This window comes from Pholcus phalangioides, unplaced genomic scaffold (assembly GCF_987345545.1).
Source record: "Pholcus phalangioides strain wild (caught in Gottingen) unplaced genomic scaffold, Ppha-v1.0 ptg000015l_1, whole genome shotgun sequence".
Lineage (NCBI taxonomy): Eukaryota > Metazoa > Arthropoda > Arachnida > Araneae > Pholcidae > Pholcus > Pholcus phalangioides.
In genome coordinates this window covers 32,682,941-32,708,787 of record NW_028301608.1, presented here as the reverse complement: position 1 = coordinate 32,708,787, position 25,847 = coordinate 32,682,941, and the positions used below count along the sequence as shown (strand labels likewise).

At 36.1% G+C, this 25,847-nt stretch overlaps 2 protein-coding genes across 5 annotated transcripts in view; both read left to right on the top strand.

Annotated features, from left to right (window-relative positions):
• Positions 1–1,204: 1,204 nt before the first annotated feature.
• LOC149075842 (cytochrome b5-like) lies at positions 1,205–17,077 on the top strand. Of its 4 annotated transcripts, none has more exons than XM_089243362.1 (7): positions 1,205–1,334; positions 3,296–3,419; positions 3,607–3,643; positions 7,863–7,954; positions 9,954–9,980; positions 11,007–11,026; positions 13,872–17,077. In XM_089243362.1, the coding sequence occupies exons 2-7, from the start codon at positions 3,306–3,308 to the stop codon at positions 13,951–13,953; spliced, it is 372 nt and encodes a 123-aa protein (XP_089099488.1). In that variant the 5' UTR covers positions 1,205–1,334; positions 3,296–3,305; the 3' UTR covers positions 13,954–17,077. The 4 variants fall into 4 exon arrangements, with proteins under 4 accessions (XP_089099488.1, XP_089099486.1, XP_089099489.1 ...); XM_089243360.1 differs by having other exon boundaries at positions 1,285–1,359; XM_089243363.1 differs by having other exon boundaries at positions 1,285–1,359; positions 13,831–13,910.
• A 5,319-nt stretch (positions 17,078–22,396) lies between these two features.
• The window catches only part of LOC149075841 (protein unc-13 homolog 4B-like), a 38,838-nt gene continuing 35,387 nt past the window's right edge, over positions 22,397–25,847 (top strand). The window contains exon 1 of the mRNA XM_089243359.1: positions 22,397–22,428. The gene's annotated coding sequence lies outside the window, so the exon portion shown is untranslated. The remainder of the gene's footprint in view (positions 22,429–25,847) is intronic.

Below are 25,847 nucleotides of genomic sequence, written 5' to 3'. Positions count from 1 at the left end.
TAAACTGGAGTGAAGACTTCCTATACAATAACACAGACGTTTTGTATTCCTCCGCGTCGCGAGCCCTTCGCGGAGGAATACAAAAGTGGGCGTGACGGAGCGAGACGGGCAAAACATTGCTATTTCAGCATGTAAACAATAGGGGAAACTTCCATCTCGAGTATTTTTTTCAGTTGTTTTCATATTATTTCATTAATATAGTTGTCCATCTGCACATACACAAATGGTGATATTGTGTTCTGCCTATAATTTCTCCAACCGATGATGAAATTGAAGGAAGATCTGTGAAATATCTTTTATTGAAATTTAGGGCCACCACCTGGTCATCTTCCTTAATGTGTTGATTACTGCTGAGCTATATATGCAATAATTATTACAAAGTCTTAATTAGAGGAAAAAGTGTTAGTTTCTGGTACCCTTGCAATGTGAGAAAACATGGCAGTTGTAGAGTCATGATGAAAATAAATCTAATGAAAATGTAAAGAATTTTTTATATGCTGTGAATAATTGCATATGTTGGAAAGGAAAAAATCCCTTCAAATTTAGAATTTGTCTGTGTAAAATAATAGACAAAGGTTTGCATTGTAACTAAGTACTGTAATTATTTGATAGCAAACATATGAGTGCTCTTGTGAATTGTGATTTCAATATTCCAAATTACTCCGTGGACCTGTTTGTAAATTGTTTATTGGAAAAAACTTGTATGTGCACATTGTTGTACATATGTTTGAGCAAAAATATTAAACTCTTTTTTCTCTCTAAATTTTTATTTCATTTCTTGCATTGAAAGTTCTTTTTTCAGCAGTTAATTCGCGGAAATATTCACTGATACGAAGTGGAAGCCTCACCAAAATGAAAAACACAATATTAGACATGTATGTTGTTTTTTTTATAAAAAAAATAGTTCCTCATAAGTTTTGGAAAAGAAAGGGTATTTCGTGTACGAAAGTAAGTATTCATTTTTATACATTTTGTTGAAGATAAAGAATACATAATTATTGGCCGAGAAGTGAAAAAAAACGGAATGTACACGTCTCGTATTTGGAATTGCCCCATTGCATTAACATGGTCAGGAAATGTTTTGCCCGGTTCACTCCAAAAGGGTGATGCGGTCGCGTAGGACCACGGCTCGCGCAGTCCTCACTTTACTTTTAGCTCAGTGTTTGGGAAACACCGATTTAAATGTTAGTTTGAAACTCGCGCTGAAAATTCTGATTGGAGAGAGAGATGATGGAGAAAGCAGTCACGTGTGGAAACGAAACATAAATGCACATGGATTTCCTCATCCGAAAAATTTGTCTTCACAACAACAAAGGTCATCGCCGGTAGAGTTGGTGTGTTTATTTATCTGGAAAATCAGTACGTTATTACATTAACACCTCTCTTTTGCGGACACCGTCGGGACAAAAAAAAAAGTTGTCCGTAAAACAGGAGTGACCGTTTATCAGGGGTATGAAATGCATACAGTTATTATGCAAGGGGAAATTATGTTATTTGGCCGTAAAAGAGGGGTGTCCGTTAAGAGGGGTTTTACTGAATTACCCCTTCGATTTAGCAACTCCTAAACGAATTGAGCTGTTCGAAACTGTATATTTAATGAAAAAACAATTTCTCATTATTAATATAAAATTCATAGTGGAGAAAAGTTTCCAAGAATTAATGAAAATTTGTATTTAATGAAAAAAAAATACTTTCAGAATAAATAAAATTCTTGGATGATGTAAGGGGGCTTCTTGTTTGACTCTAAGCCCTCGTTCTCCATTGGGTGCACCTGTTAATACGCCACTGTATAAATAGAGATATCATAGTATGATTTATTAGGCCATAGGGCTTCGTGGAATTTTTTTTTTATCTAAAAAGTTTAGAACCATAGATTTTTGGCTTCCTCCACAGATCTCTTTTAAAATACGATGTAATAATACAATAGTGAAACCTCCATGAACAAACGCTCCCTTTTAGCAGGCACCCTCCGTTAATGGCACTTTTTAAAATTTACATTCACAGGTGTATATTTTATTACCCATTAACGGATACTCCTTTTTAGCGAACAAAATTTTCTGTCCATGAGTGTCCGCTATCATGAGATTCTACTGGCCTTGAAAAAAAAACCCATTTAAAACGAAGGTATGCATATATGTGTATCCAAACTCACAGCGAGAGGGAGGACTTGGGAGTCTGGTCCCCCACCCGGAAATGTGAGAAAATGACCGAAAAAAAGGGGAAAAGATGGCCATATCTATTCTATCACTTTGGTCCCACTCCCCTGAAATGAAATGGCCCACTCCTCCGAACAAAATTTCTGGCTAAGGGCCTATGTGTGTACCTCTGGAACGAAGAAGATATGTATAGAAACAAACTCTATGTACATTATTGCAGGATTTCAGTTGAAAAACTGAGTTGAAACAGATTTTTTTTTGTAGCGATCCCCAAACAAGTTGAGATTTTGTCAATCAAATTTTTAATTAATCAGTCAATCATACATTGATATTAGATGGGGGGGATCCAGAAATTTTGTCCTCCACATTTCGTCTTCAACATTTCACCCCTGTGAATTTTGACTGCCCTGACTGTATCAGTGACCATATGTGACTAGAACAGCTGAGTGCCCATATGCACAGGTCTGACCTGCCAAAATTTGGCTTCGTTTTCCAGACCCTTCGCAAAATTCTGGGTCTCAAAAACACCCTTCACAAACTACAAAATTAAGGAAACCATAAATTTAACATTTCATTTCTTTTGTGATAAATCAGCTAGATCGTTTTGCTTTCCTTTAAATTGCTAATTTTTCGCAAAATTAATGATCCTCACAAAAATAACAAAAAATTTTACAAAAAACAGGACCCTACGAAAAGAAGTCTGAACAGACCCCTGATATGGATGATCAAGTGAGTGATTGCGTGAGTAAGTGATTGTGAGTGACTGTATAGTTGAGTAAATGACTACATGAATATTCAAGTGATTGTCACTGATACGGTCACGCATTTGGTCACTCACTTGTTCACTTACGCCATCACTCATACGGCACGCACTTGGTTACTGATATACTCATCATACTGTCAGAGCAGGCAGAATGTGATAGGCGAGATGTACCGGGGAGATGAAATGTGCTAGGGCGAAATTTCGGGGACGAAGTTTCGGTAAACCAAACGGATATACGAGGATGACAAAACATTTACAAAGTTAAATGCCTTATGATCACACCAAATTCTGCCATTTACAAAAACAAACCTAATGAAAATTATCATTCACAGAGAGTGCTATATGATGTTTGCTCATTCTTTCCTATCTTTCACAGGGAGAAAAAAATGGCTAAAGTGAAATATTATTCGATGAAAGAGCTATCTGAGCATAACAGCAAAAAATCTCTTTGGCTGCTGATCGATAATTCTGTCTATGATGTCACAAAGTTCATGGATGAGGTATGGGCTCCTTTTAATTCTTGCTTTGTTCATAAACAATCCTTGTTGCTCAGGTGCTCATCAATTTTGAGTTTTCTCAAGGGAGGGACAAAATAAGACGAATATAACATCAAATAAATGTAGATTTTGTTAACTAAACAAATATTTTTGTGTTGAAGAATTGATTTGTTTGTTTTCTTTTATTCAGCATCCTGGAGGGGAAGAGATATTATTGGATCAAGCAGGTTGGTTATGTTAAAATTTTCTCTTTTTTTCAAATACAAAATTTAATATTCTATTAACATAGTTGCCAAGACTCCCAAATTTCTACTCTATCTTCTCGAATTTTGCCCGTGATTATAAAAAATTCCTACATTTAAGGAAAAAAATTGCCAAAGAATTTACCCAAAAAAAAACTGCTGCTGTTGTGTAAATTGTTGGCATTCCGTCAGATCACAAAAAATATTTCATTTTTGGGGAGAAAACAAAAAATTTGCCAATCAGCAAGCGTCAATCCGGCCTTTTGAAATCCAAAATTGTCACGATCGCATGTATCTGCTTTATCCATGTCCCATTTCGGGTCTGACAGAGATTTCTTGGTTTGTGAGATTGGATTTTTGAGAGTAATCATGACAGGTAATTTTACCCACAGACTTTAATCTACTGCTTGGCCATGATTGGTGATGGCTTGCACTGTGTCATGGTTTTTGCAACAGGAAAATATCCCTAAAATTTCCCTTTTACTAATGAAAAATCCTTAAAATGTTTTAAAAGATCCCTTTTAAATTTATTTTTGTACGAAATTTAGATCCGCGTGAAAACCGCCCGAATTCTTATTCTCCAAAGTCAGCAGCTATGTATTAACCTTCTAGTGGGCGCGGCCTCTATATACCGACGTGGAAGGTCACGTGTGTGTATTTCCTAGATATGCTAATATAAGACTTATGTTTGTAAAAGTCTAGAGGAATTACAATTTTTTTTATAATTAATATATATTGCTAATAAATGCAGATTATATAAAAAAATTACATTTATTTTCATGAAATTACGTGATGCAAATATGTAAACCAGGGGTGCACAATCTCTAGTCTGCAAAAGGTATTCCGGTCGAAAAGTATCGATACATATATAATGATAAACATCTATCATGACCTTATTTCCTTCATAAAAATATGGGAAGTCGCAAATTTCCAGCAAGCAATTGTCTACTGCAAATAAAGTTGTCAATTACAGCCAACAAAAAATTGTCAAAGGCTAGTACATTTGTCAGTTAGGCCAGGATTATACTGTAAAAGTTATGTAAAACTTGAGAAATGCAACCAATAAGCATATCTGTTACATAATCGCAAATTGGCTTATTGGTTTTATTAAGTTTTGTAAAAACTTGTTTATAAAACTTTTATAATGTAATCCCAGCCTTACAGCCAGAAAAGTTGTCAAAGGCTAGTAAAACTACCAATGATAGCAAAAAAAAAAATTTCAGAGACAAGTAAAGTTGCCAACTATCATTAAAATTGCTGAAAAATTGCCAATAATAGGAAATAAAGATCTACCGCTTAACCATAAATGCACCATACACATTCCTCTTCAGAATTTCTAACATTGGTGCATGCCAGAATGTATGTTCTGGGTGTGTAGCCCTAACATATTTATGTTTTACAGTTGTGTTTGTTTCATGTTTTTGCTGGTGCTACCATATTTGACTTCCATATTCTCAAGTGGGAATGGTAAATGCTTGAATTTTCTTGTAATGTAATTATCGTGTTGAAAGTCTGCCTGCTAAGAGACTTTCCTAAATAGAGATGGCTCCCATTCACGCCTTGAAGTTGGAAGACCGCAGAAAACCAACTTCAGCTGACCACCACTGAGCTGCCAATGTGGTCCGAACTCGGATCCTCACGATGAGAGTCCATCGTAATCACACAGCAATAGAGGGCTACTACAAGCTGATATAGATAAAAGTGTAATTCACTGAAACAAGTAGATGTTTGACAAATATGTGAGATAGATACATATGTATATGAGTATAATCATGATTTAGTGATAATTATTATCATAATTAAATTTTTATAACTTTATATTATCAAGAATAATCTTAATTTTCGATTTCAAAAACTTCAGTAAGCCTCATTGAAAATACGGAGGGGGGGGGCATTTTAAAGAAAATTGTGAAGGCTAAAATTACAGGAATGGCTCATAAAATACAGATCATATGGTCACGATATGTACACAATATTTTGGCCCGCAAATGACAGAAATTCTGCATATCATTCCTTGGACTAAAAAGGTTATGTATCCCAATGTAAACAAACATAACTAAAATTTCATGACTGGAATGTTCAGCTAATCATTGTAAACATTATAGACATTTTCCTATAAATTACTCTTCCTATAAAAATAGGGTGACCGTACCTCCTGTATTTCCTGGGACATTCCCGGTTTTTTTAGCAGTCCTAACTTTTTTATAAAAATGTCCTGGTTTTTCCTGTTTTTTAAACAATTAAATTTCTGACAAATTTCACAGCTGAACTGCTTGATCTATGAAACTTACCAGAATGCTTGTGTATGTCAGAAATATAAATAGCACCTTCAAAGAAACTGTGACGCCGCACCAAACCTCAGAAGATGATTGAAGTAAGGAGATGGAGAAGAAGGAATAGTCAAGGAGAGAGAGACAAGCAGCGTGCAGCAGACTCTAGCTTAAAATAAGTTAGACCTAATTCATCATGTGTGTATCCCTTTCATATGCACACGTACTGGAAGATTAAAGATGAGATTGTGCAAAGCATGAACAACTTTTTGAATACCAAAGCCTTACATTAGAATTTTTGCTCATATTTATATCATTATCATGCTGATAGGTACCGCCTCCATCCTGTCAGCATAGGTGATAATGCTTCCAATTTTTCAGCCTCATTCAAATCTTCTGATCGGAAACCAGATTGTTTTCACCTTTTTTGTATCTTTATGGAAAAACCCTCAAATAAAAAATCCTAGTAGCGAATCCCTCAATCCTTGCAATCCTGTGTTGATCAGGTTTTCTTCACAGAAATACAAAAAAATTGGGATTTTAAGTATGGAGAATTGTCAAATATATGCTGAAATTAATGAAGTGTTGCCAATTACTGTTAAATTTTCCCAAAAAAATCACTAGTAGGGGAAATAAAGTGCTACTGTGAATCACAGTAAATTAAAATTAATTCTAAGGGGGAAAAATGTTTAAAAATGACATATGTAAGATAAATATTCATATTTATAGTCATAATTAACATAATATAATTAATAAGTTGGCCAAATAATTTTAATCCTCAATTTCAGTAAAGAATAAAAATTCAAATAGGTAGGCTTCATTTGAAATGTGGGAAATTTGTACTCAAAGTCAGGGAGGCCAAAATTAGAGAAAGAAATGGGAATATCCTGAGAAAACAGATCATATGGTCACCCTATGCAATTCCTAAGTTTTGAAATGTGGCAATTACCACCTATGAGGAATATCACGCATATATATATAACGAAAACTCCCAACTGTAACCACTAACAGAATTTTTGGATGTGTTATTGGGAGGTCACCATTCCAAGCTCTCGCTAATCTGGTATAAATTAAACCAGGGTATGCCGGATTACCAAAATCGCTGGCTTACTGGATGTTAGTGGAAAAACCCATTTAAATAACAAATTTCTGTTCTTACACCTGTGATAACCCGTTTTCATCTTTTAAGAAGAGGATAAAATTCCAGATTACTGGGCAGACTGGACTAGTGTATGGCTGGATTATTTACTGTATTAAAAGTTTTTCAGTGCTTCTGGGAAAAAAAGGATTTTTCCTTGTGCGTAAAATGTTGACAATATATACAGTCAAATCTCATAACAAACTCCAAGAGACCAGAGAAATCACTTTGTAATAAAGAAATACCATTATAAAAGAATTCCAGATTTTTACATTATTCCTATGTAAACTTATCTGGAAGGATTGGAAAAGTTTTCATTAAAACAAGATTTTTGCTATAATGGTATTCATTGAAACGGGAATCAACTGTACTATCATTAATTTGGAAATATCGTATTGTAACACAACAAATAAAAAAACATACAACAAATTTTTATTTCGCATTAATGAAATCTGTATTTCTTGATTTTGTAGTTTTTCCTTCATTTTTGAAAGCCATATACTTTCTTCATCCTGCCCACAAACTGTGAAATTCTACAATTTCATTTCTAGTAAAATGTGTTTAATTTGGTATTTTTTTGCTTTTTGAGGCTGATGAATGTTCATTTTAAAGAAATAATAGTAGCTAATGTATAGCTAAACCATGCTAATGCATATTAGCATGGTTTCTATTTATTTTTATACTTGAATGGAAAGAATAACATGCACCTATTGGATTACATCCAATGGAGAGTTGGTGAGTAATTAATGTATACTTTATTAGTCATGCTATGATTACATCGACTCTCTCATTTCAGGAAAAGATGCCACTGAACCTTTCGAAGATGTTCATCACTCAAGTGATGCGAGAGAGCTTATGAAAGAATATAAAATTGGAGAACTTTGCGAGGTACAAAATACATGGTGTTCTTTCACCATTTGTACAATTTTGTTTCTATTCAATGTATTCCCTCACTTTTCTGTATGCAAATTTTAAACCCCCTCAGAAATGTTTAGTTATCTATGTTTTCCTTACTTCCGATACAAGTTCTATCATTTGGACAAATACACTGCTTAGCAAAAAAAAGACACGTTCTAACTCTTTGTTAGATCTCCACACACACTGTTAGATCATAACCCCTTTATGAAGAGTCTTTTGGCAACAAATATGGACAACATGCAGTTGAACTAGAAGTGATAAATGTCAAAAAGTGGTATTATCTTTAATATATTGGGAGTTAAAGGGAAAAAAATAGAGAGGAGTATCAATTTTTTTTAATTCTTTCTTACTCTTCCAGCCTCCCTTTCCCTTCTTTTTTCTTACTTATCAAACCATAGTGAGAGAGAAAAGAAAGAAAGATAATGTTGAGCTAAAAAAGGGAAAAGAATTTATTCACACACAGGGTTATCAATGAAGAGTCAAGAGAAGCGAGAGAGCACATGACTGCATTTCTTCCATATTCATAGGGACAAGATATCTTGTTAAGGTGTTAAACATGAGTTTCTTCAGCCATATATTTTGTACAGTCATGTAATAACTCTTCATTTTTTCTAGATTTGCATTGTTGTGAATGTGTTTTTTTTTTTTTTTTTTTTTGCTGAATCCAGAAAGAGTGCAATAATTCACTCCAGCAAATTGGATGAGCTTTCGATTAAATTTAAGTTAAAAATTGTTGGGTGACCATCCAAGTCACCTAATGATGACTTGTACTCTATTTTTCACACTTTGAGACTGATGTACTTTGGCATCATCATTCTGGACTAGGCTGTCATCTCCAGAGAAAATAATGTAGTTGGACCCACTTATCCCTTTAAGAACAGGAAATTTTTAAAAATATGAATGCTTTTCAAGTATTTCACCCACACGATCGTTCGAGCTCTGGCTTAAAGGATTATAACAAAGTCAGTAGAAATAGCAAAAACATTTGTTATATATGCAAACTTTGTTACACCCATACTGCTTGATAAGTATAAACAATATTAAATTCAAGGGAAATGTAAAAACTTTGTTATATGTGAAAATTTATAATACCCCTGTCCGTTATAAGTGTGTTTGACTGTATCAATTGACGAATGTGTAAATTGAGTATGCTAAAATACTCAACAGACTTGATTTCTATATTTTTCTATAATTACCATTGATAAGAATATGTCTAATTGGGGAAAAAACATCACAACACTCTCTCCCTTCAGAGGCTTGCACAGTAGGTGCAGTAAAATACAGTAAAACCTTGATAAGTCGTCACCTCAAGTTATCGAAAAATTATGACGGCTTAAACAGAGTGACGACTTACGAGGAGTTCTGTCAGTTTTAATGTGCAATGTTATGAAAATTGTATAAATTTAAAGTGATATGACATTTATTAAAGTATGAATCAAAATAACAATATTAATAAAATTTATAGATTGCGAAAGAAAAAACAATAGCAATTTTTTATCTCTTATTACTTTAAGCTCTTTTTTTAATGGGAGCCATAAAAATAGTCTGTTCTTCTTTCTCAAACTTTTTCATAGTGACGACTTAACTGAAATTAGCGACGAGTAAACGAGGGTTTAATAGCATTGTGGTCTATGAGAGCTGGAAGGGTCTGAAGAAAAATGACGACTTAACCAGAGTGACGACTTATCAGGGTAACGACTTAACAAGGTTTTACTGTATGTCACAATTTTTTATTTTAGCCAAACATTATACTTCAATTTGATGTTTAATTGTGTCACATGCCACAGCATTGATTTGTAAACTCTCGCCAAGAATTTCACATTTTGCTATTTCTTCATATTTTTATGAATTCCTTTTTAAAATACAGAATAAATTAGCATTTTGGTGAAAATTTCAGTTTAATTAAATTGTGTGTATAGGTGCATTAATTTTCGTGAAAATAATTGTGATCTTGATTTCTCTTTCTCAGGAAGACAAGTTGAAGATGTCAAAAAAGGTAATTATTTGATCATTTGAATTAGCTATACTGTCAAAAATATGAAATGCTGTTGATTGTGATATCATACATTGTTTATTTTAGTCTGCATGTACCGAGAGGGGTGGGGAGGGGTCAAAACAAAAACCTATTTATTTAATGTGACATTTGTCCTTCTATGTAGGCAGTTTCATAGGTCTGAATTCAGCAAAGAATGACTGTGCATTCGCACAAATATTCCCTGATCACATTAAATTTTATACATGATATCGTTTGCAGTATCTACGTATGAACAAAAAAAGAAAGACTACTTTAAATCCTTAGCTAGGGTAACCAGATATCTCCATTACAAAGATGGCATCTTGACTTATTTTTGAGTGTGTCCAGGACTGCATAATATAATATTAAGCAGTTTTTATATGATGCTATTATTCATTATTTGGCTAGGTGTTCCAAAAATCTGGTCACCCTGCCTCTAGCTTAAATATAGCCACCCCTTACCAATGATTTGAAGCATCACCTGTTTTGTAAATCTTTTTAATAAGCACAACTGGTCCCAGTTTCTGAGAAATACCCTTCAAGGCACCAAATTTCCTCCAGCAAATAGATCCAAAGTAAAATAGATGTATATATATATATATACTTCACCTGGAACGATTTTTCGCTTTGTCAAAAGCATGTGGGTACTTTCCATTGTCCATGTTGTAGCAAAGTAAAGAACTGACTTGTAAAAACATCGACTTGGTTTCATTTACAACTTTGACACATGCCAAATGTTTGTTGCGGAGAATACAAATTTTCTTGCTTCATATGTGGTTCTAACGTTTTGGTTTGCCTCTACGTACATGAATTAAATAACCATAAACTCTTTTAAATGGTTTTTTTTTACTCTCTCTGCCATCGCTGAATTTGAAAATGCTCTCATTTTTGTTTTCTTACAGCTCTTAATTACAATTGATTTGTATTTTTTTGTCGCAACTGATATTTCATGTGTATTGATTATATTCATTTGTTTTAAAAAAATGTTTTCAATTTATTTCTTTGCAGACTGAAGGTTCAAATACCTGGTAAGCAGTAGATTCTTTCTTATGTTTCTCTCTGTTCCTGTTTTTTTGTTTGTTTTATTGCATTAAATTCAACCACCCTCATTTATGACAATTTCTGTATGATCTGTAATTGTTTTGTATCTAATTGCATGTATGTACACCCTCAATTTTTTTACTTTCAAAATCAGTATATTTTTTGTCCCATTCATTGAAAAAGTCACTGCAGGAAATGTTTTTATCATTTTTAGTTGTGCGTGTATAATTTATATATATTATTTTGTTTGTATTTATATGTATAAAATCATACATTTTGTTTAAGCCGTAATTCATGAAATAAAATTGGTACTGGTCGATTATTAGAATGACCATTGATGTGCTTATTCAAATTAGTGTGATACAAGTTTATACAAGATTCCCCAAAAGACTGGTTATATATATTTGTTTTTTTTTGGAGACGGTGATTACAAGGAAGAAAGTTCATCTCTGCCCTCACGAGGACTCAAACCCTGGTCTCTCGTTACCGGACAAATGCTTTACCAACTAAGCTATGGAAACAGATAGTACATTTTTCCTTTGGAGCATATATATATGTTGAAAGGTTTCCTACATGGATGGCGGCAGCAATCAACTTGTGAATGACATAGAGCGAGTTTGTTACATTGAGTCCCTTTTCATGGTTAGGATTCTAGCTACAATTTTTCATTTTTAGCAGAATCTTTTTTCTTTTAAAACAATGTTTTACATTGTTGAATATTGTTTGATTGAATGATAAAACAAACAGGTGATGGGGGAATATCAGCAATGCCGTCAGAAACCTTCGATTAGGCCTGTCTATAAACACAACAAACGAGCCGCCATGTTTACTGGGATCTGGAAATCTTTACCTGTGTTTCTCAACCTTTTTTCACTTATGGTCTCCTTTGCACCATATTTGTTTATCGTGGCCCCCATCATATTATCCAGAACTCCCCCCCCCCCTCCAAGGTACGAGACCTTCTACTTGTGGAATTCATTTTTTGAGCAATTGAATAATAGATAAAAATTTCACGAGCAAGATCATCTCTCGATTCTGTGAGGGTTCTTGTAAGGGTTCTATGCAGTTCCATCTCAACTCCATGAACCCTCGATTGAAATGGCTTTCTGGGGAGCCCATGCACTTGGTTGGAAATAACAGCTTAAATTTATTTAATCTCACGAATGGTGCCAGATCTCATCATGCATCATGCCCCCTACTCATATCAGGCTCAGGGCTATGTGGCCAGATGGACCCATTTGTAGATATAGCCTTGTTTCTATGCAGGGGCAGTTTAGCAACATCGGGTGCCCCTTACTGGCTGGGAGTCCTTTCTATACTTTTTACTTTAAACCATACCCCGTCCAGGCACTGTCAGAAATTGCCAATTAGTCTCTGTATACAAAATTACATACTTATTCTCCAAAATCATAGTATCAGGTCTCATTATCATGGGGCACTTGAGGCCCCCCTGAGCTGCGTCCGGTTGTGCTCCATACATAAAGAAGGGTTCTAGTGCTATGTGCAGTTCTGCATCATTCTGAAAGTAGTCACACCGTGCTTCACTGTTTTCACCTGTGGCCTCCTAGGATATCTCAGTACCACTATTCTGGACTGCTTCGACCTCTCTTTTGTAAAACAGTTGACTCTTTTTTTCATCGCTAGTTGTCCCAATAACCAATTAGTGTCCTTAGTGCTTGTGATCTCAAATACGATATGTTGCTAAAGGTCACCAAAAATTTAATTTTTGTCAGAAGTTCCAATTATTGCTGAAGGTCTAGGAAATATAAGGGCAACTGCAAATCACAGTAAATGAAAATGCATTTCATAGAGAGAAAAAAAAAACAATGATGAATAGCAGTGATCATGAATAGAGAAACATTAAGCTTAAATACAGTAAAATATGGGGCATTGTTAATTGTCACTAAACAATTATTCAAAGGCATTGAGAAAATTCACCGATTATCTATTTGGAAATTTGCAGAAATATTACCAGTAGGGGTCAAATGAAGGGATACTGCGAATCTCAGTTAATTGAAATGTAATTCCTGAGAAAAAACACTGAACATGATAAATATGTGAGATGAATATTAATAGCCATAATCATATAATTACAATATACAAATTATGAAAATTATCTTTATGGTTTTTGTAAAGATTGGAAATGTAAGTTATATATATATAGATACTGTACATTAAATAAGACAGTTGGCCAAAAATATAGGAGCGTCCCATAAAATATGGGTCATATGGTCACATCCCTCGTGGTCTAATATCTAATATACACCTCCTGGTCCGTGAATTTTTTCAGACATTTTATTGGTCGTGGGTTTAAGAAAGGGTGAAAAAAACTGCTCTACGAAATAAAAATAATTTATGATGCAGCCTTTGTATATTGGACATTCTTCTTTTGAGATTTGAAAAGTTACTGAAGTATTTTCAGGTAAACAAAATACGAAGCCATTTTGTAAGAAATTCAAACTGGTGGACTACTTTGAAGAAAGAGCATCTAACAGTATGGCGGGAGTCATAATGATTGACAAAAAAAACCATCGGTCATTGCCCATGAGTAAAAATTTGTCTTTACCGGTGGGCAAAAGTCCCACCAGTCAACATTTTGAAGAAAGGCTTGCGAAATATGAATATTTTTTTTTTGCATGAGCATCCAGGATTAAAAAATGGAAATGAAAAAGAATCAGAGCATGATTGTTTTCTCTGCATGGCCCCAGCATACAATGATAGTATTCAAATTCTGGTATATAAGGAGTTTCCTGCTTTTCGAAATGTTTGTTTTATTTTGTGAATTTGTCAGGTGTAATCTGCTTTAAATACTGACGGACGCTTCTTCTTCAGCTCCTGGGTCCAAGTATTCCTTCCATTGAGTGTGCTCCTGGTGGCATCGCTAGTGGCCTGGCGGTATTACTACCACAAATGAAACCCTGTACGTCGATTTCCCTCAACCTCTTGATGTGCTGTGCATGATGAAAATTAAAATATCCAGAACACATTCGTGTTCAAAACCTGTAATTTTGCATGTGTTCTTACTTTTTAGAACAGCGTGTAAGGGACTGTGCAGTATTTTGATTCTTATTTTGATATTGATGTTCTATTTTTGTATTTCATTTTTTTTTTTCTTAGGGCAATGTTTTTGATACTTCTTAGGAAAAAATTTATATAATTTTTTATTATGTAAACTATTCGGTAGCATTTAGTTCTTAAGGCAAAGCAAAAGCATTCAGAATTTTGTTGCCATATGATGATAGCATCTTGAATTTTGTGATCATAAGAAGAGCGTTTTTATTATTATTAAATAGTAACCAATTCGCTGACTATTCAGAAGATGCCTAATGTGTACATATTTACGATATATCATTCACCAAAATTAATTATATGTGTTAAAATTCTTCCTGATGAAGATTTATTTACTTTTAATCGCATAATTACAGATTATACAGGGTGATTCCATAATTCCCCTTGGCACATTTTATTGGGGAACCGTTGATCCTAGGGGCATACTTCCAGTTAAAAAAATTATCCAAATAACATGTAGAACTCGGATACACATCATTCATGTTGCGAGAAGATTTAGGAAATAAAAAAATAACTTTTATATGAGTACCCTGTTACAAAAACCCAATTATGTAAAGTTTTTGTCCTCTCTCTCCTGAGGCAAACAAAAAACTTCTACATTTTTAAATGCAATATTTTGTAATTCAAATATCTCAGCGAATATTGCACTTGAAACACATGGAAGTTTCTGTTGGCCTCAGGAGAGACAAGGCAAAAGCTTTTTATAATTGGGTTTTTGTAGCAGGGTGCCCATATAAAATTGTTTTTTATTTTATTAACTATACATCCCCTTGCAACGTGAATGACACATCTGAGTTCTGTATGTTATTTGGATTATTTTTTTAATTAGAAGTATGCCTCTAAGATCAATGGTTCTCCAGTAAAATGCGACAAGGGGAATTATGGAATCGCCTTGTATAAAGGGTGTTCATGATTATCATTGTACAATAGCTAATTCTTCTAACGTCTTGTAGGAAACTTCTAGTCGCAGGTGGAGATAAACCTAAAGAGAGTTGAACGTGCATGGTGATATAGTAGTATATATTTTTTATTAAAATTAATGGGGGGCGGAGGAGACAAGCTTGAACCATTGCTTCTTCATCCATAAATTTTTATTAAAAATTGTCTCCTTGGCTGGACAAATCGCAGGTGCCAGATGGTGATTGTGACTAGAAAATATGTATAGTGAAACCTGTCTAAGACGGACACTGTATGAGACGGAATCAAAATATAGTCTGTTCAGTGATTAGTGCTTTGATTTGCAACTTTATAAAACGGAAATCTGTCTAAAATAGAATATTATTTCAGTCCCTTGACGTTTACCGGAGATGCCCTGTTTCCCCCCCGGAGGGGGGGGGGCGAAGTGCTTACGTTGCTTCTTGCGACAGAGCCTGGGTGTCTCGCGGTTTATCCAGTTCCAGTCCCTTGACGTTCTGTCTTGTCACCTAAAAGTTTTTAATGCAATCGGTAGATTACGGTCTATGGATGCCTTATGATGTTTTTTTGTTTTTTTTTCATGGCAGCTTGTTTTCCAAATGCTAAAAAGGGTTTAGTTGTGGAAAAGTAAAAAAAAGAGCATTATTTGGGACTGCATTATTGGACAAAAAATCATGTTGGCTCCTAAAATAATGTGGCTGGTGTCTTCTCTTTTGTCAAACTCTGGTTACCTCTAAGATTAATGGCTTAAGAATTTGCTATTGGATAAGGGGTCATTCAAGTATTACGTCAGCATCGATGGTAGGGGGGGGGGGTTCCGATTGGCTGACTTTTGATGACAAGGGGGGTTTGGATGATGCTTACGTCATCAACCACCCTTTATGAAATATTCTTAATGGCATCTTATTCTATTCACCAAAAACGGAAAAAACCTTTTGATAGTTATTGGGCACCTGAACTAATATTCCACCTATTGATAAGTCCCCTACAGAGCCACTTTAATGATCTCTAAATGTTTCACGGATCAAGTGCTCTGGAAATGTTTCCGGGCTGCTTAAGTGCTCTGGAACTGTGCCACGCATCACTCAAGTGATCTGTAATTATGCCAAGGATCACTTAAGTAATCAGGGAATGTTCCACGGGTAACTTGAGTGATATGTAGAACACACTGGGGGGCCGCTTAACTGGTCTAAGACTGTGCCACATGTTACTCAAGAGATCTCTAAATGTGCCACGGATCGTTTAAGTGGTCTGTAACTGTGTCGAAGGTTACTTGGGTGATCTTTGAATGTAAAAGTGATCTTTGAGGCCTACCTCAGTGATCTGAAAATGTGCCACGGGCCACTTAAATGCTCTAGAATTGGGCCAAAGGTCATTTTAGCGATTTGTAAATGTGCCGCTTAGTTAATTTTTACAAAATTAGGTTTCAGGGGTGGCGGGGCAAGCCACATATGTATCAGATAACCTTCACGGCCACATTTGGTCTGTGGGTCAAAGGTTTACCATGTATGGCTTAAACTGTGGGTCGCAATGAATTTCTTAAAAGAGAAATTTTGAGTTCAAAGCCTCAAATAGCATTGAAATTAACAGAAATCGATTATTAATAACATATAAAGGTATTTTCTTTCAAAATTTTAATTTTTTCAAAAAATATTTTTTGCAATTAAAAAAAAAAAAATTCGTCTTGGGGTAAGGAGGCGCACGAGCCCCTATGCCCCCCCCCCTCCCCGCGTACGTTTCTGGTCCCACCAATATGCGTTAGGAGGTGGGGGCAGTGGTGGCCAAATTTTGCTGCTGACAACGGGGGAGGGGGTCAAAAATTGCTAAAAATTTGCTGCGTAAATACTTTTGTAATATTTGAACGGCCCCTAATGGTAAGAGTGTAATGTTTAAAAAAAAATGTACATATCACCATATGAGATAACTATAGTAGGCAGATGCGCTTATTGTGTTGAGTGGAAATTGTTGTCTGTTGTATCCACTACATGTGTTACATTTCTTTTTTTTATGCAGAGGATTTTAAAATTGATTAAAGGTTGATTTAAAGCTTTTCTGCGAGTTTGTGTAGATTATTTTCACTGTCATTATTTTTGTGGATAATGGTCCCCGAATCAGTTTGAAAACTAAAAATTAATGTTTGCAATATTAAAATTATGGGCTATTTAAATAAGGAAATGAAGATCGACATGTTTTAGTTTGAGTAATACGGTCGAATCCCGTTATAACGAACGCTAAGATACCGGAGGAATCACTTCGTTAAAACGAAATTTCGTTATAAAGGAATTCCAGGTTACCTAGCATTGTTCCTATGTAAACGTATTTGGGGGATCAGAAAAGTGTTCGTTAAAACGAGATTTTCGCTATAATGGTATTCGTTAAAACGGGATTCGACTGTATGACTAAGGAATTCAAATTTTTCAAGGAGCCAAAATTTGAAATCCTGTACTGCTGATGTCAGTCAACATTCTTAATTTTTGTGATAATTCACACTGGAGTTTTGAAAATCAGGGTCCTGCCGCCGAAGAGAAGCAGGGCCTCTTAAGCTGGAATCCTTTTCGGTCTTCTAAGTCAGACTTTTCATGTGCCTTTATATAGGGAATTTATGGCATGAAAAAAACAAAAAATATGGTGAGATTGTCCTAGGACTGGAGCTCTGTCAGCCCCACTCTTGTAAGGGCCGTCTCAAAACCATCATGGGCCCCCTGGTAAAGTGATTTTTTATGGGCACCTCCCCCTACCCGGCTAGAAATGCTTACTGTCCAGTTTTAAATAGATCTAATTTTCATGAGGGCACCCTCCACCCCACTTTTAAAGTTGAAGATGGCGCTGGCCAATGCTAAGGCATTCTTTCAGGAAAAAGCACAAAAAAATACAGTATTTTCAACAAATATTCCTAGCTAATAATTCTTTAAACATTTCCCTAAAAATGTTGAAAACTTAATCTCTTAAGAGGGTCAGTGGAAATTTAAAACTGTTTTCATTTATTTGTTCATTTAATTTTATTTACGTGATAATTGACATTAATTTACTTTGAGAGCATATACAGTATTGCTAGGGTTACCAACTGTCCTCTTTTCCGATGTCATCTTAAGCGTCCTCCGACGTTTCGCAAAATTCGCCCTTTTGCCTTTTTCAGGTTACCAGAATTTTTTTTTTATGGGGAAATTTTTTTTTCTCCAATTTGAAACATATATTTCTTTATTGATATGAGTGTTCCCGGCCCCCCTCCCAACACACATTCACCAATAGCCATCGAAATTCCCAGAGTTTCTTTCTTTAAAGTTGGGAAAATTATTGTTTTGGCCGAATTTTATTAGTCGGAGTAGTGGTGTCATATAATGTAAAAATTGTGATAAGTGACGTCTGAAAGGGTGCTTGCGCAGGCGTCCTCTTTTCTCAGTTTGCGAAGCTGGTAACTCTAGTATTGTTACAAAATGCTATGCATTTATACTGCCATCTATTGCATGAGCGTAGAGTTAGAAAATAAATATCCAAAGAATAATCCTAAACCCGCTCGCTAAAGTGACATCTATGAAACAAAAGAACACACTGAATATGTCACTTGTTCATATTGCCTTTACTAGATGGCAGCACGTATTCCATACTCAAGTAAATTCAATCTGCAAGTGCGCGAGTTTCGATTTCTTTTCTCTACCATAACTCCTTTTCCTTTCTCTTTCCAGCAATTTCCTTTTCTTGCAATCAGAGTAAGTGGAGCCGCTGAACCTTAGAGCCCGAGCCATTTAAATTGTTTTATTCCTTTCGATTTTGAAAATGTTTTGATGCGGAATGAAACATGTCAAATGAAAAATTAGAAATTAATTCTCAAGAGATATCTTCAAAAGGAAGAGATATCTTGTCAAAAAAAAAGGATTAGTAGTAATATAACGGGCAAATAATTAGCTACTTAAAACTGCTTGCAAACTATAATGCCGAATTATCATAGGCATGAACACCCATGAGGTGCAGAGCCCACTCATTATTTATCACCATCTCGATAATATCTATAGAGATATTTGGTTTCAACCCTCCTAATATTTTCAATATAACTTCGTCTTTGTATATTATACTTGATATTATTTCTAATTATATAATGCAGTAGTCAGCATGGGTAGAGATACGGAGAGGAATGCCCCCCCCCCCCCTCCCAGTGTTAATAATTGCCCTGTACCTGTTGTTTGAAAATACAGTAGTGCGTAACAAAATAAAAAATCCAAATTAGTATACGGTCCCTTCGTGCTCTAACTTGTATTTAGAAAGTTGTTGTCCTCTGTCCCTCCTGATGCCAACAAAAAAAAAAAATTCCATGTTTCTAAATTCAATATTCATAGAGATATTCGAACTCGAAAAGCGGGGGAAATTTGGGAAAGAACAGCGTTAAAGGCGGGTAAAACGGTTTTTCCGCGGTGATAATTGCTCTTATATATTTTGAGTCGCTGTATTTTTTGCTACTTAATATTTGAATACCGCTGTATTTGTACATTCATATGTTTAATTATCTTTTTTCAGCCACCTCATTGTACATTTTGCCTATCATGGTAATTGTATTCGTATAAATTATTCCAATATGCAGCTCCTGAAGCAAAGACGAGCACAGAAAAAATGGAAAAAAATATTTAACTAAACTGAAGCGCCAAAAAAACTGGTACAGGCATGCGTATGCAAATAAAGAGATTTGGAACCAATCAGAGTACGGCGCTGCGGTCGGCAACGCCTATATAACACAACAAGTGTCTGGCTTAGTTGTTAGATCGGTTACTGCTGCTACAATGGCAGGTTATCGAGATTTAAGTGAGTTTGAACGTGGTGTTACAGTCGGCGCTCGAGAGATGGGACATAGCATCTCCGAGGTAGCGATGAAATTTGGATTTTCACGTAGGACCATTTCACGAGTGTACCGTGAATATCGGGAATCCGGTAAAAAATTAAATCTACGGCATCGCTGCGGCCGGAAAAAGATCATGCAAGAACGGGACCAACGACGACTGACTTCTTTAAACGTGACAGACGTGCAACCCTTCCGCAAATTGCTGCAGATTTCAATGCTGGGCCATCAACAAGTGTCAGCGTGTGAACCATTCAACGAAACATCATCGATATGGGCTTTCGGAGCCGAAGGCCCACTCGTGTACCTTTGATGATTGCACGACACGCAAGCTTTATGCCTCGCCTGGGCCCGACAACACCAACATTGGACTGTTGAGGACTGGAAACACGTTGCCTGGTCTGACGAGTCTCGGTTCCAATTGCTTCGAGCTGATGGACGTGTACGGGTATGGAGACAACCTCATGAATCCATGGACCCTACATGTCAACAGGGGACTGTTCAAGCTGGTGGAGGCTCTGTGATGGTATGGGGCGTGTGCAGTTGGCGTGATATGGGACCCCCCTGATACATCTAGATACGACTCTGACAGGTGACGGGTACGTAAGCATCCTGTCTGATCAACTGCATCCATTCATGTCCATTGTGCATTCCAACGGACTTGGACAATTTCAGCAGGACAATGCGACACCCCACACGTCCAGAATTGGCTCCCTGAACACTCTTCTGACTTTAGACACTTCCGCTGGCCACCTAAATCCCCATACATGAACATTATTGAACATATCTGGGAGGCCTTGCAACGTGCTGTTCAGAAGAGATCTCCACCCCCTCTTACTCCTACGGATTTATGGACAGCCCTGCAGGATTCATGGTGCCAATTACCTCCAGCACTACTTCAGACATTAGTCGAGTCCATGCCACGTCGTGTTGTGGCACTTCTGCGGGCTCGCGGGGGCCCTACACGATATTAGGCAGGTGACCAGTTTTTTTGTCTCTTCAGTGTATATAACTGTTACTATAATTTCGATTGAAAAACGTACTTTTATCACACAAAAATGCTCTAAGGCTACTTGCTTATCCCGGCGCGCACACTCGACAAGCGGAAGAAATGGTGTATTTTAGTTCTTCCATAGAACTTTATTACTTCAAAAACATTGAACGGGTAAAAACATTAATCAATTTTTTATACATTAGCGTCGGGCATGGTTGAAAAGAATATATGCAGGTCAAAATGCTTGCATGCCTCGGGCAATAGATTTGTCCAGCTCTGCAAGCAACGACACGAATAACTCAATTTACTTGAAAACTGATTTTTCTTAAATTAACTCTTTAAATGGTCATTAGAAATCATCTCTTCTTCAAAATGTTATATCTTTTTAAAGAAGTAGGCTTTCTTCTGATTTTCAGTTGGATCCAAACTAAGGGGGTATATGGAAAAGTTTTCAACTTAATATTTTGGCTTGTCAGTGCTAAAATAAGAGGCTTTTGTTAGGACGAGATATGTCGTCAATGCCGCTTAAAGTGTAAAGTCAATGTAGAAAGCATTTGCATGGTTTTTTTTTCTGTGATTTCACTAAATTTTACTCAAAAACATAATACAGTAAAACCTGTCAACTACAGTAGAACACCTCTCTACATTGGACGGTTTTGAATGAAACCGGCAAAATTCCAAAAACACAGAATGTCCACAATATACCTCTATATCTTGGACACCTCTCTAATGTGAATAGCAAAAATCTGAAAACATGGATGTCTAACTTCGACATTTTTTACCGTACCAAAACTTTATTGATATTTTCTTTGCGTTCATTCGTTAATTTCATGAATGACCTCACAAGGGAAAAGATTTAAAGTGCTGTGACTATAGAGCCCAGAGATATCAAAATTATACTTATTATTTTTACTCTGTATAATTAATACAAAAATTAATCGATTTGAATGGGTCTCGGCAAAGAAATTCTGGCGTGCGGCAGAGTCGTCTCTATTTCACAGGCAGAATAGAGACAGCCCTCCAGGGTTTGGAGGCTTTGATTTCATGTGCATTTTTACAATAGATTATTTTTCACTTACTTATAGATTATTTTTCACTTACTTATAGATTATTTTTCACTTACTTATAGATTATTTTTCACTTACACATGGATTATTTTTCAACGTGTTATAAATGTCAGAAAATGTGTAGTGAAAGTCATTATGTTATGTAAACGTTTGGAGGGATAACCTCAAGTAATAGTATATTTGAGTCACGTCTTTTAAGGGATTTCACTGGAATCGATTCATTCGTACATGGAAATGTTTTTCTTCGGGATCACGAGTCGTCGAATATTCAGCCTTGAATATCATGTTGACTTATACAGACGTCGAATATTTGCTCAGCTTCTTCTTCCTCTGACGCTAGTGAATAGAGTCAATATTGCCTTTGGAAAAAGGTCTCACAGGAGACCTCGGTGAAGTCGATGGATCAAGGACACGTGTTATTCGATCGACATTTAAAAATCTCTGCGGGGGGTTTCTTTTGTGCATTTTTTACAGACCAGAAGAAAAACTTAAAAGCGTCTTGTAAAGAATTACATCACAGTAAGTATCAGGTTTAATGGCATTTGAGGTGCTGTTTGAAATGCAATGCTATTGATATCAAGTTCCGAAAAAATGAAGTTCAAATACGTCTAGAGACATTTAACTTGACGTATTCTCGCAATTTTGTAACTTCTCAGTAAAAATAAATAATTTGTTACATAAAATCACATCTAAATTTCATCGACTTTTTATTGCTGTCTTCGTATCGACTCGTTTGATTATTTTTTAATACTTCCAATTGAAAAAAATATCCAAATAACGCGTAGTACTCAGATATGCCATTCATGTGTCAAGGGGTTGTACAGTTATTGAAATAAAAAAAATAAACTTTTTATACAGTCCCCGTGTGCCCCAAAACCCAATTAGAAAGTTTCTGCCCGGTATCTCCTGACGCGAATTAAAAACATTCATCGTTTCTAAGTGAAATATTCACCGAGATATTCAAATTCAAAAAACGGAGGAAAGGTAGGGGGATGGGAGAAATAGCCCTAAATGGGAAAAACCGTTTAACCCGCATTTAACGCTGTTTCTTCCCGAATTTCCTCCATTTTTCGAATTGAGTGAGTATTGCACTTACAAACGTGGAATGTTTTTAGACAAAAGTTTGGGAACCACTGCACTAATCTCATACATACTAATGAGTTGGGTTTCTCAAAATAATGTGGTTAGCCTTTTGTGGTTGAGTCCTCGTAAAATCTACCAAAATTTCCAGCTTTTTTTCCTAAAATTGCTTCAAGTGCCAGAAACCAGGCGTTACAATAAATGTTTATTACAAATACTTTTGTTATCATATTATCCGTTTATGGGTCCCATACCTTTCTACGCGATGGAAAACTATGCTCTAGTGCAGGGGGTGCACAACCTTTGGCCCGTGAACCAAATGCGGTCCACCATAAGATTCCATCCGGCCCACGATTGTTCCCAAAGAAAAACATCAAAAACACATGCAAAACTATTATACCTAAGCTGACCGTATTGCCCCGATAAAAATTCCTCGGTAAATCGGGATACTTATGGAAATATACGGGGCATCGCCAATTTTTGCCACAAAAAAAAAAGTTTCGAAGATGAGCAAATTTGACAGTGATCACTGAAAAATCGCCAATATCTGGAAATGAAGCGCTGCTGCTGCTGCAAATCGTCGAGGATTAAAATGCAATCCACAAACTAAATGTTTAGCTTACAAATATCTGAGATGAATATAATCCATGATGATTATTAGAGAGTTACCAACATAATTATTATAAGTTATGAAAATAATGTTAATCTTCGATTCCAGTAAAGAATGAAAATTCCTTTAATCTTCGTTGAAAATACGGGGAAAGCATGGCATTCTTACATATTGAAAAGGCGAGACGGCCAAACTTACGGGAATGTCATAAATAATATAAGGTCATCCCGTAATAATATACGGGGGCATATGGTCACCCTATGACTACCAGTTTCTGGCCCGCGAGCGGTTGCAATAACGCATATCTGGCCCACGGACCGAAATGGTTGCACCAGTAAAATGTTTTGCGTATCTCACACACTCAATCTTTTGATAATTTTCGAGAGGTATAGGCATGGCCCCCACATCCTGGAGTAGGGCCCTAGGCTGGGATATTTTGCGGGCTCTCGACCAGACTTTCACAGGCCCCATTATGATGGATTTATAGCGTGAAAAACAGAAAAATAATTAAAATCGTCCCGGGCCCCAGGGTTGGAGCCTTGCCAGCCCGCCCATTGTGGGGGCCATGGGTATAGGTTGGTAGGCCTCCTCGTGTTGCATCCCGGTTAACACTAAATCTGCCTTGTTTTTGTTCCACACCGTCTTGAAATATTTTACTACTATCATATGCTATTGACCTATTTTATGAACTTGTCTATTTTTTTTTTTTTGAATTATTAGTCAATTGTTCAAGGAATGGCCGTTTAGTTGCGTAAAGCCTTGTATAAACTACAAAGAAGAGGAGAATTTTTTTACCTTCAAGAAATTGCATTATTTTAACACCTTTGTAAAATAGCATGGCATCGATGTATTTGAATAAAAATGGATTCGAAATAAAGAAAACTGTTCAGTTCATAAAATGATGAAAAAGGTTGAGATTTCATTGGCTCAATCTTATTTAAAATTAAATTTGAAACTGTAATTTGTAATCCAAGTATTTATGAAGGAATCTCAAATATTTCGCCTCATTTTATGAACTCTGAACAGTTTCCTTTATTTTGAAACAATTTTTATTCAGAGTCATCATACATGCTGAACCCATGGCCGCGATCTCAAACCTAATTTTGCAAAAAATGGACCATATAAGTGGCATATTTACAGCTCATTTAAATTACCCACGGCACAGATACAGGTCACTGAAACGGCCAACAGCACATTTCCATACGTGGTTAAGTGATCAGATGTCTGGGAATGTCCGCGGCGCATTTCCAGATAATTTAGTTGACTGCGGTGTATTCACAGATCACTTGAGTGACCCGCGGTGCTGTTGCAGAGCAGTTGAGTTACCCGCGGCACACTTCCAGATCATTCAAGCGGTCCACGGCTCATTTCCATGTGACTTAGTTGGTCGCATGCCTGGGAATGCTCCCGGTTCATTCCCAGATCACCTGAGTGATCCGCGGGTCTATTTACAGATCATTTGAGTTATTCGTCAATCATTCCCAGATCACTAAAGTGACCCCCGCTTATTCCCAGATCACTAAAGTGACCCCCGCTTATTCCCAGATCACTAAAGTGACCCCCGCTTATTCCCAGATCACTAAAGTGACCACCGCTTATTCCCAGATCACTGAAGTGACCCCCAGCACATTCCCAGACCGTTTAAGTGACCCCCGGCACATTCCCAGACCGTTTAAGTGACCCCCCTCCCCCGCACTCACTTAAAGGTTCAGCATCTTTGAGCTACATTGATCTCATGGTTTTTTATCATGCGCGCAAGGTGTTAATAATGATTTTTTTTTTTTCAAATTAGCAAAACAAAGTAAGAGTGTATTGGAGATAAGTAAAACATTGTATTGATGTTGGATAGCATATACAATCAAAAATATGTATGCAATATATTTAAATCAGTTGTGAAATATAATTTGTAATGATATTTCTACTAGGACATAGGTTTTCACCGTGTTAAAAGGCATCAGACTTTTTACATCGGCACCAGTATTTGAGATAGGAACAACAATGATAGTACAAGTGCGCGAAAGGTAGGAAAAAGGAAGTGTTTAGCCATATAATTCTTTTGCAGGAACAGCCATTACAAAGGCTCGTGGACTCTGCTATTAGTTTTGTCTTTATAATGGCCCTTTGATTTATAATTAATTCGTCATAAGTGTAATTAATGGCTTCGTAAATACGAGTAGTTTTTTCATCGTAGTACTTCTTTTTTTTTAATTGAATTGTTTTAGTGTAATTCCCCTAAATATTAATCAAT